Below are 11,821 nucleotides of genomic sequence, written 5' to 3'. Positions count from 1 at the left end.
TAGTCTGTTTTAACACTAATGATTCTTATTAAACCCACGACTGCAAAAACATGAGAGGGTAGTTAATAACTATCCCTAGGAGCGTGTTTTTTTCCCATTTGCTTTTACACTGCTATCCCTCCCAGTAAGTCCCGCCTTCAACACAGTTGTCAACATTGTTTATTCCACTTCCGGAAGTCAATCTTGAGATTAGTCTGTTGTAAATTGTAGTGATGGGTTGTCAGACCGCAGCTTGCATCTCAGAGACAGTCCAAACTTGACCCGACATTAGGGAGGTCAAGTGTAGGGTAACTCTCACGGTTGACCAAGGGTTATAAATCAGCCAGGCTCCCCTCCCATGTGACACGGCACCACAACAAACATGTAAGAAGGCACCGGCCGACTCTCTCCCAAAATACACAATAACCTACATCTGAAAAAGTCCAGACCTGACCTCACATTGTCCAGGTCAAATGTAAGGAGACCCTTCACCGCCCCCCCCCATCAGCTCAACCTGAGGGCTCGCCTCCCAATATATAGGACGTCCTAGTCCTCCCGGCAGAGTGAGTCAGAGAGCCAGAGAGAGAGCCAGAGAGAGACAGAGAGAGAGAGTGTGTCTTGTAAGGAGGAAGGGCCAGCTACTACACCACCAGGCCCGCTCGAGAGGAGGCAGAGAGGACCGGAGGCAGTCGCCTCCGGTCAGGACTGAGACTTCCCTCCGGCGCCCAGCTAAGCAGTCTCCCATAGAGACAACCCAGGACCACCTGCTAGGCCTCCCCTATCTCACGTGAGTTTTTGTCAGAGCTTTCCATGGGATGAGTTACTTACGTGGGAAGTGTATTCATTTCATGTTCGTGTCCGAGAATCAGAGTGTCTAGTAACGTAATATGATGTCCTAGTAACGTAAATATAATTTCCTAGTAACTTCAATAAAAGGTGTTATTAATGTGTCCATGTCATGTTCGTAATTAATAAAGAGTTGTAACGAAGCGGTGTTTGAGAAGTCGCCCTTAAGACGTAATAGAAGTGTATTGACGTATAAGATACGATAAGTGTAAATATCTATCACGAGCACGCTACCAAAATCTTCCTCTCTTTTACTCTCTTACTAAATATTCTACCTATATATATAAATATTCTTATTTTAAGATCCGTCATTACAAAATCAACTTAAGTAATTCGCCAGACCTTTTGTCAACTGAGGGTCATCCTTGAATGAGTAACAGTTGGGTTGTTTGTAATCTCTGTCATTGCGTGAGTAGCGATCGCTGGCAACTCAGGGGTATATATACCACGGGTAAGGGAGAGAAAGCGTCCCCTGACGTCTGCTCTCCCGTTTGTCTCCAGATCCAATTGTGGCTCTTGGATCACTCAACGACTGCCCCGGATTCAGTAGATACCCAGTAGGGATCAATATATGAAACGATGGCACCGATTCGGCACGATTAATCTGCTCCACTGCCTCGTGGAGCCAGACCCCAGGCTCGCGATGTGTCTGGCTACCACCGATCACAGCAACAGGTCGTGAGCCCCAGTGTTCTACCCTGGGACGCTCCCTGGAAGTTATATGTCCACAGAGTGTGTTGTAATATGTATGTTGGGGGATAATTAGTTGGAAATAATTATCCCATGTTGGGTAGTGGACCCATGTATTTGCTGGTTTCAGTATTAACGTGTATGTTGTGAGTGCATCTCATATGCACTACCAACAGTCAGTAAGTTGTGTAAAATACCTTGTAATGTGGGAGAAGCAAAGTTGTCCACTTGGGACTAGGAGTAAAGTCTTGTAACTGTAATGAGATGTACCACTAGAAGATGTGGGTGAAGTAGAAGTACCCATTTGGAGTGGCAGTAAAGTAATCTACAAGGAGTTGCCATGTACTATGTATTGTGAGTAGGGCCAAGGAGCCGGTCCTGCTAGGTAATGTAATGTAACACCAGTAAGGTTGTGTGCAGTAGTAGTGTAATATCTGAGTAATTGCTGTTGAGTAAAAATAAGAAAATAAGTAAAGAAAATACTGAGTCTACAATAAGCCCAGGAGTTTTAGCCTGGTAGTTATATGTTAATAATATATCTTTTTCCCTTTGATTCCATATTAATAAACCTCTTCTTTGAGTATTTTAGGAGTATTCATTTCTCCCACAGTAGTTACCTTTATTTCCGTCCAAGTGACTTGATACCAGAATTACCATACCCATGTGCTTAGACCCTCGTCCATGCTACCAAAAAGAACTAAGGTTATGCAGTAACCAGTGAAGTAAGTAAAGGGAACATGTGAAGGAACTGAGTAAGAGTAAGAACTAAGACAAGAGAAGTAACTAAGATAAGGGTGGTGTAGGTGTTGAAAAACGCGCGCTCTTGCACTACAACTGCCGTTTGTCGCTGACTAGCTGACCCTCTTCGAATTCCCCAGCTTATGCCTCGTGGTCTAAGGTCGGCAATCAGCGCCGCCTAACAGAGAGGAGGTCAACTATCAAGCCACGCCTACCTCTGCTATATAAGACCTCACCTGGCCGTGACTTCCCTTCTTCTACCTGCAGCCACCAGCAAGCAACACCTCCTCTGCTCCTGCCTGGTGACTCTCGCTCTCGGCGGCGACTATGGCGCCCAACAAGCTGCATGTCCTCCTCTGGGCACCCTCACCAACCAGCTCTCTCTACTCCACGCTTGTATCCAAACTGCACTTCCCAGCACCAAGCTGCATTGTTCATCCAATACAATATGTATACAGGGAGCACATTGTGAGTTTCCTTTCTCTAACCCATCCTGAGTGTGAACCAATATCTCAAAACCCCACAACAGCACGGAGTGTGAGCTCATTCAAGGCCAGAATTGACCAACACCGGAGCAGGTTCCGATATATTCAGGAGTGCATGCCCAGTACTTGCCAACAGTGCGTAACAAGAGACGTGACCAAGAGAAGTATGGACGTGATCGACCGCCCAAGCTGCTAACGAGCAGATCAGTGACGAAGAGAATAAAAAAAAATATAGTTGCATTTGGTGCTTTTGTCAATTCTAAGACACTTTTCTTCAATGACATTTCTGGCGCTAATAAGTACAAGAGAGATATTTAACATTTTAGTATGTATATTCGTACATGGCGGTACACAACCAGAACACCGAATGATTGTGGAGGCCCCGGTTAGGTTAAAAACTTTTTCTGATAGTTTTTGATGTGTCTTTTATCCTACTTATTTTATTTTAATTTTACTCCACCTAACTTAAACTTTGCTAAGCTAACCTAACCCAACCTTACTTAACCTAACCTCACATTATCTTACATAACCTAACATTTCATAATGACATGCCTGACGTTGTACACTCCTCCATACAAATGTTTGCCGATGACGCCAAGTTATTTCAGGAAATCAAGAACCATGAGGACTGTCAAGACTTGCAAAAGGATCTCTGTGAGCTCCAAGAATGGTCGAACAAATGGCTGCTGAGATTCAATGTCACGAAGTGTAAGAGGATGCACCTAGGGCGTACCAACAGCAAGGAGGCGTATCATTAATCCCAACGGGATGAAGAAACTGCACTATTTACTTTTATCCTCTTCACCACTGATCAGCTCGTTAGCCACTTGGGCGATTGGTCACGTCTGTGTCACCTTTTCTTTTCTTTTACCCTCTTCACCAAATGATCGACTCGTTAGCCGCTTGGGTGATCGGTCACGTCTCTGTTACGCACTATTGGCAAGTACTGGGCATGCACCTGCTCCTGAATGTACCTGAACCTGCTCCAGTGTATATGTTGACAATGAGCTGAAGTTCTCGGGCCATTGCGAGAAAAAGGTAAATCAGGCAAATAAATTATTGGGACTTACAAGAAGATCGTTCAGATATCTAGATGGTCCGTTTCTCGTAACGATCGTCAAGAGTGAAGTGCTTCCCCATCTGGAGTACCGTCCCCGAGATATGCTAGGGACTGTCAGTTGGTTGAAAATGTTCAAAGGAGGGACACCAGACTGGTGCCCGCACTTCGGCACCTCAACTACCCTGAGAGATTGGAGCGCCTGAACTTGCCTAGCTTATACTACAGACAGGCAAGGGGCGACCTAATTGAGGTGTATAAGCATCTCAAGGGGCACTACTCAGTCGAGAGTCCTTACTTGGAGCTGGCGGGCGCTCGCTCCACAAGGGGTCACAGCTCAAGATTGAAGAAGCCGCAGGTCCAGAAAACTGTGAGGGCAAACTTTTTTGGAGTGAGAGTTGTGAACTCTTGGAACAATCTGCCAGAGAGTGTTGTGACGGCACCGAGAGTGAGCTCTTTCAAGACCAGATTTGACCAACACTGGAGCAAGTTCAGGTACATTCAGGAGCCGGTGCATGCCCAGTACTTGCCAACAGTGCGTAACAGAGACGTGACCGATCGCCCAAACGGCTAACGAGCCGATCAGTGGTGAAGAGGATAAAAGTAAAAAGTAACAGTAACCTAACATTACCTTACATAACTTAACCTAACTTAAACTAACCTGATCTAAGCCAACCCAAACTTACTTAACCTAAAATACCCCCGTTTGGGTAGTTAATTATCAGGTTAAATAAGATAATGGGCTAATTTTCTGGTGACATCACACGGGATAACAACAAAATAGGATAACACCACACATTACACAGGATAATTCAACATAACATAAGACATCACAATCTACAGCAAGTGTTTTATTGTACAGTTATCAGAAGGCAGTAGAGTCTCACAGTGCTGTGTTCCTGGTGGCGAATCAAAATGGGTGAACTAAAACCTCTGTTTTGTGTCTGAGTAATGTTTGCAGTTATTTCAGTTTATTTTAAATACTACAAAGTCAATTCTATCTACTTTTGGTAATTATTTACGACTTCACATCCGCTGATTTTTCCTAGAAAACAAATTTGAAAATGACGCATTTTCACTGTTTGATATTGGACACTGTCATAGTTATGGCAAATGCGTTAAAAAGTGTTAATTTAAAAGTTTAAGTTAACCTAACCTAACCCAACCTTAACCTAACCCGACCTTAACCTAACCTAGCATAACTTAACACCTGCCGTGGGCGAACTTATTGTTACTGGGAAAGTAATCAGAGACGTGACCGATCGCCCAAGCGGCTAACGAGCCGATCAGTGGCGAAGAGGAGAATAATAAAGTAAAGGGAGGGGGGGAAGCGGCTGTGAAGTCCTCGATATTAGCCCTAATTTTTCGTAGGTGGAAATTGGGATCACCCTCAGTTTATTTCACCTGATGTTTGAACACCCAAACGGCAAGCCTCGGGAAAAGCATCTCTGCCCCCTGCCCCCGTCTTAAACTTATTTTTTTTTCAGATACGGTACTGTAGTGGACGTCTCCCCTACAACTGCGTATCCGCATTCCGATGCGCCGCCGTATCCTAGCAACCAAGCGAGCGGCGACAGCAGATGTTACCGTAACCTAGCAACGAATCAAAGACCGGCGACTTTCTCGGGTTTTCCCAACATGACTCATAGAGGACTCACGGCTGCTGGGTATATAAGTTCTGTCTCTCCATTGAGATTCATTCTGGTCTCTCTTCTTGAACAAGCAACACCTCCTCCAGCAAGCTCCACGCTGTCAGCATTCATTCAACCAGGAGGCCAGCAACAGGCAACATCTTCTCTAACGAAGCTCCTGCACATCTACCTCCTTCAACACGCTACTCACTGAACGTCTCTACTGAGCAGCTCCTAACCACACGGCACCTCCAGCACCAGACTGTCTATCATATAACTTATATTATACAAGAAAACCACCTTAGAGTTTCCATCCATCCTGAGTGCTAGACAACATTATACCACGAACTCCTACAGTACTAATAAAAATCCGGAAATATCCTTTGTAACATTACTGAATAATTTCTACTGTTAAAACACATATGTAATCTAGCAGCTAGCTAATTCTCAATAAGTAGGCGAAGTGTAGTGGATTTCTCCCCAACAAACGCTTGTCGCTGAGTAGCCGACCCCGCAAATTCCCCAGTGTATGCCTCGTGGTCTGGGTCAACCAGCGCCGCCATACATCACGGAGGTCAACTACTAAGCCACGCCTACCCCCGCTATTTAAGACCTGACCTCGTGGTGACCTGTCTCTTCTAGTTACAGCCGCAGCAAGCTACACCACCTCCTCCGCCGCTGCCTGGCGGCCCTCGCTCCCGCCGGCGAGCATGGCGACCCACAAGCTGGTCCTCCTCTGAGCATCCTCACCAAGCAGCTCTCTCTACATCACGCTTGTAACCACGCTGCCACTTCCCAGCACCAAGCTGCATTGTACATCCAATACAACATGTATACAGAGAGCACATTGTGAGTTTCCTTTCTCCATCCCATCCTGAGTGTGAACCCAAACAACTCGTACCCCACAAGGCTAAGCTACACCTACAGTAGGTCTCTAGCCCAGGCGAAAACGGCACCACCCCGCCACCCATATACAGTACTGTACGTATTGTATGTCGTGAATAAGAAACGGATGACAATAGCAATTTTCACCCTCATTTTAACTTCCCATCAATATTCCTTTCTTTGTGTGTGATTGTAACTTTTTAATGCAGTGTTTATTATTATTATTATTATTATTATTATTATTATTATTATTACTGCAGCCTATTGGCGGCACTGTTCCCTGCTGGCCTGCCCTTTGGGCCCGATGTAACTTTCAGATTACCACCCGGTAATTTGAACCTTACTCAAAGTGCCAGGGGTAAGTTCTAACTAGGTTCAATATACACCAGAGGGTAATAAAGACAAGTTCAAACTACCCCCTTTAGTTTCAAATTGCTTCCACGCACTCATAGGAAATCATGTTTTGCGTGTTAGAAAAACACGTCCACCCTCGGTTATATGCTTGCATACGGATAGAGACCTACGACACATGTGCCGTCTTCTCTAAGTAGTAAAGTACACTGTCATGATATACTGAGCTTATTAACGAAGATATTTAAATGAATACTGTAGATTCTTTGATACTAAGAATTATAAAATCGATGTTTTAAATACAATGAATTACAATTTCAAACTCAATACTGTTCTTGCATAACCACACAAAACAAACAAGCTATATGGCCAAATCAACTGTGAGAAATAGAGGGTTACCTGTATTGGAAACGAGGGAGTACTTTCAATTTAAGTTCGTCTGCCCAGAGAGTGTTGTGACGGCACAGAGTGTAAGCTCTTTGAAGACCAGACTTGACCAACACTGGAGCAGTATCAGCCCATACGAGCACGTACTGATCGTTATAAGAACAGCCCAGTCCCAACCATTGTAAAAATTATCAATAACTTGTAATTAACCAGTGTACAGTATTCACTCCCAGTCAATCTTACCTTTTTGCACTGTCACTTTGTTGAAATGCCCTGTAGTTTGAGTTTCTCCCCACCTAGTTATATATTACATTTGTCAATCAAATGACTCATTCCCCAATTATGTAACTGTATATTGACAGTTTTTTGGCCACCATGTTCTTTCAGTAAACCGCTATTATTATTATTATTATTACAGAGAGAGAGAGAGTCCATGCTCAGTTGCAATGGATTAAAAAATTGTCGAGGAACAAGTGAGGCAAAATAATTAGTAAAAATAAATAAATAAAAGGCAATGTATATAAAAGTCGAAATTAATGTCAATAATATTATCATAAGAAATGGAGATGATTTAATAGCACGAAGTTTTTTTTTTTATTACTACTTATTGGGCACCCCCCTACATCCTTGTGTAAGGTGAAGCGCAGAAGCGTTTACAGCGCCCAACAGGGAAGCATTCTTGCCTTTATGTCTCATGAGTTAAGGGCGTAGAAGCCTGAAGAGTCAAGGGCGTAGAAGCCTGAAGAGTCAAGGGCGTAGAAGCCTGAAGAGTCAGTGGTTTATGTCATCAAGTTATTGGAAGCTCCAACAACTTTCCCTGAATACGAATTCGCAACTTTCGACTTACAACAGGTACCTACTTTACTGCTAGGTGAACAGGGACTAATGGGGGCTAGGAAGTAAGTCCAAACAACTTCCACCGGCCCGGGAATCGAACCCGTGACATCACGCATGCGAGGCAAGAACGGTACCGCTTCTACCACCAGTTCCCCGCACGAAGTTAGACGAGTGTTACGGCGTAAAAGCAAGCACCTAGAGGTGAGGTGGGCTGGAGGGGGGAGTTGGGCATACGCCGACACAGTTAAAGGTGGCGTGCTATATACACTGTCTGCAAGCACGCACTGAATCATCTGCCAGTATGCCCCCCGGGTAACTCACGCAAACACACGCTACTGTCCCTCTCTTACCTCCTCCTAAACTTCTTCAATTTCCGAACTATAACTTCCTTCCCCCACCTCTAATCTTCTTTCACCCCTCCTTTCTCTACAAAAAAAATGATACTGTAGGGTAGGGAGGGAAGGAGGGGGGGTAGCCATCAATGATAAGGCATGAGCGCTTCCTTTTACCTCGTGTCGGTCGTCGATATACGGTAATATAATACAGATTGAAGTCTGTCACTACTGACCCAGTTCAAGTCACTGTTGTTAATGAAAATATGATCAATATACAGGTACGTCAAAAAAGTATAATGAACAGTTCCCTCAAAATTGTATTATGAAAATAATATAAAGTCCACGACAGAGTATCGCATGAAAAAATCGAGATACAAAACACGTGCTGAGAGTGAGCAAGGCAGGTGGAGGGAGGAGACTGTGGCTGGCTGAGGGATGGGTAGGGGAGGGAAGGTTGTCGTGTCCCGTGTCCATCTGTGGCTCAGTCGGGGAGTGTTGGGGACGTTGTCAGCAGCGCCGCATAAGAGCCGAAGCTGCTGGGCGGGTCGACTTACCCGAGATGTGGGCCAACCTTCAAGCTGATAGTCGACCCCAGACACCACCCACACCCGCGTCCCAGTGAGCCGCTTTCCTTACAACCATACATTTTTTTTCCTTTTTGGGATTTTAAAGTTATATCAGTGAACTAGTTAAGAAAACCAATAATACTGGCACTGCCAAGAAGACGAGTATGGCCATCACAAACAATACTGAGTACACCGCTATTAACAGTGAACTTGAACAACATTAAAGGGGGTGTCGGATATGATTTTTGAAGACACTATCTTGGTATGATGACGTCTGCCGCTGTGCGGCGCTGAACTCTGTTATACTATAGATTAGAGATTTATTGATGAAGTGAAATCGAACAGCAATTCCACGCTATAAGGCGTAGAGCTGCTCGAGGCGCTTCACTATTGCTTTGTGTGAAAATTTTCCCAGAATCTTTAACAAGTAAAATGTTATTATATCGGGAGTTGAGCGCTGTTGGCCGTAAATAATCCTTACAATTCATACGCTACATTTCAGAATGCGTTAAGTCACAGTTTCAAAGATTTATTTCGCAAACGTGCAGAACTATTTCGGCGGGCCACAACTCTACTGAGTCATGTAAACATTTCTCCACGCCCCGTGTCTCCCGTATATATGGCATGGACTATTTCCTGACACATTAACTCCCGTCAGTAATAACTTCATTCTTAGTTTTTAGTAGAATCCTTCAAATTTAATTATTTTCGTTTCTTTTATGTGCAATCTGTCAAAAACCCCAGTTTACCATAAAAATACTGAATGCGACTACACTATACCTTGGTAACACCAAGTGGCCTTTAATTTCGTCTTCAAAGAGCGTGGACTGATCAATATTGTCATATTTTCAGATCCATGATAACAAGTACCGGGAGACTTGATAATAACCGGAGTCGTATCCTCACCAAACTGGATTCAATACTTTATATCCCCTAACTTAACCAAACCTTCTATAGCCTAATTGAACTTAAATATGCCCCTGCCTTAACACAGTGTTATAATTCATTCCTTCATCCCAAACATAACTTAATCTGATATTAACAAAAACGGATTTATTTCTTAACGTAATTTAGTACACTTCCAACACAATGAACCAAACCTAACCCTCATTATTGGCGAAACAAAATCGGGTTCGTTTTCTCGTCCAGACAGCCATTTGGCCACACTCGTCAGATTTAAATTAGAGGTGCTGCTGGCATCCTCTCACGGCGCGTGATGAGGAAAACATAAAAAAAAAACTTAGTTGGCAAGAAGAAACATAGCACACGTGAATGGGTACCTGCAACCTTAGTATCTTATTGAAGTAACTGATTATACAACACCAATTTGTAAGTGAATATTGAATGTAAAAATAGCACTAGAGTACTCAATTGTGGTAAAAGCAGTAACACGATCTTTTGTGTATAATAATAATAATAATAATAATAATAATAATGACTATTACTACTACTACTACTAATAATAAAAAATAATAATTCCCCTAACTGTATTACGCTAAACTGCAGCTGGAGGGGGGGATGGACGTGAAACTGAAAATGCAGGATGCAACACACAGGGAAACTATTTCTATTTCTGTAGAGGAAGAACTGTGAGCGAAAGAAATCGAGTGGATGGAGGCCGGAACGGAATGGGAAAGTCACTGTCAACAACATTACTCTCCACTGACCATCTGAGGTTGGTGAAGGGTAGGTCTGTGAGGCAGTGTTGTGGTGTGCCGTAGCTGGCAGGGGTCTGGGTGGGAGCCCTCAGGTCATGGGTGATGCAGTAGACGGCGATGGTGGAGGTGTTGAACCGTTCCTCGCTCAGGGCGCTCCTCTCCGTGTACATCTTCAGCTCGTAAATCCACGCTGCCGACGATACCAACACGTTACTTTACACTTAACTGGCTACACGCTCATACAGTTAACTGGCTACACGCTCATACACTTAACTGGCTACACGCTCATACAGTTAACTGGCTACACGCTCATACACTCAACTGTCTACTCACGCTCATACACTCAACTGGCTACACGCTCATACAGTTAACTGGCTACACGCTCATACACTCAACTGTCTACTCACGCTCATACACTCAACTGGCTACACGCTCATACAGTTAACTGGCTACACGCTCATACACTTAACTGGCTACACGCTGGCACGCTCGCACGCTTAACTGGCACGCTCACGCTACACTTAACTGGCTACACACAGTTAACTGGCTACACGGCTACGCTCATACACTTAACTGTCTAACTGGCTACACGCTCATACACACTAACTCATGCTACACGCTCATACACTTAACTATACGCTCATACACTTAACTGGCTACACGCTCATACACTTAACTGGCTAACACGCTCATACATAACCTTAACTGGCTACACGCTCATACACTTAACTGGCTACACGCTCATACACTTAACTGGCTACACGCTCATACACTTAACTGGCTACACGCTCATACAGTTAACTGGCTACACATTAACTGGCTACACGCTCTCTTAACTGGCTACACGCTCATACACTTAACTGGCTACACGCTCATACAGTTAACTGGCTACACGCTCACTTACACGTTAACTGGCTACACGCTCATACACTCAACTGGCTACACGCATACACTGGCTACACGCTACACTAACTGGCTACTCACGCTCTCTTAACTGGCTACACGCTCATACAGTTAACTGGCTACACGCTTAACTGTCTATACGCTCATACACGCTACACTCAACTGGCTACACGCTAACTATACACTTAACTGCTCATGCTGGCTACACGCTCATGCACTCAACTGGCTACACGCTCATACACTTAACTGGCTACACGCTCATGCACTCAACTGGCTACACGCTTATACAGTTAACTGGCTACACGCTCATACAGTTAACTGGCTACACGCTCATACACTTAACTGGCTACACTCTCATGCACTCAACTGGCTACACGCTCATACACTCAACTGGCTACACACTTCATGTTTAGCAGATGATAAGTGCTCATTACCCTTTTATTTTCTAGGAAAGATTCTTATTTTTGAAACAC

At 44.2% G+C, this 11,821-nt stretch overlaps 1 protein-coding gene across 1 annotated transcript in view; it reads right to left on the bottom strand.

Annotated features, from left to right (window-relative positions):
• The window catches only part of LOC121869167, a 36,779-nt gene that overhangs the window by 8,800 nt on the left and 16,158 nt on the right, over positions 1–11,821 (bottom strand). Inside the window, exon 13 of the mRNA XM_042370361.1 lies at positions 10,455–10,635. Coding sequence (XP_042226295.1) covers positions 10,455–10,635 — 181 coding nt within the window. The remainder of the gene's footprint in view (positions 1–10,454; positions 10,636–11,821) is intronic.

The sequence above is a fragment of the Homarus americanus genome, unplaced genomic scaffold, assembly GCF_018991925.1.
Source record: "Homarus americanus isolate GMGI-L3 unplaced genomic scaffold, GMGI_Hamer_2.0 scaffold25467, whole genome shotgun sequence".
Taxonomy (NCBI): Eukaryota; Metazoa; Arthropoda; class Malacostraca; order Decapoda; family Nephropidae; genus Homarus; species Homarus americanus.
This window is presented reverse-complemented; position numbering and strand designations above follow the sequence as displayed.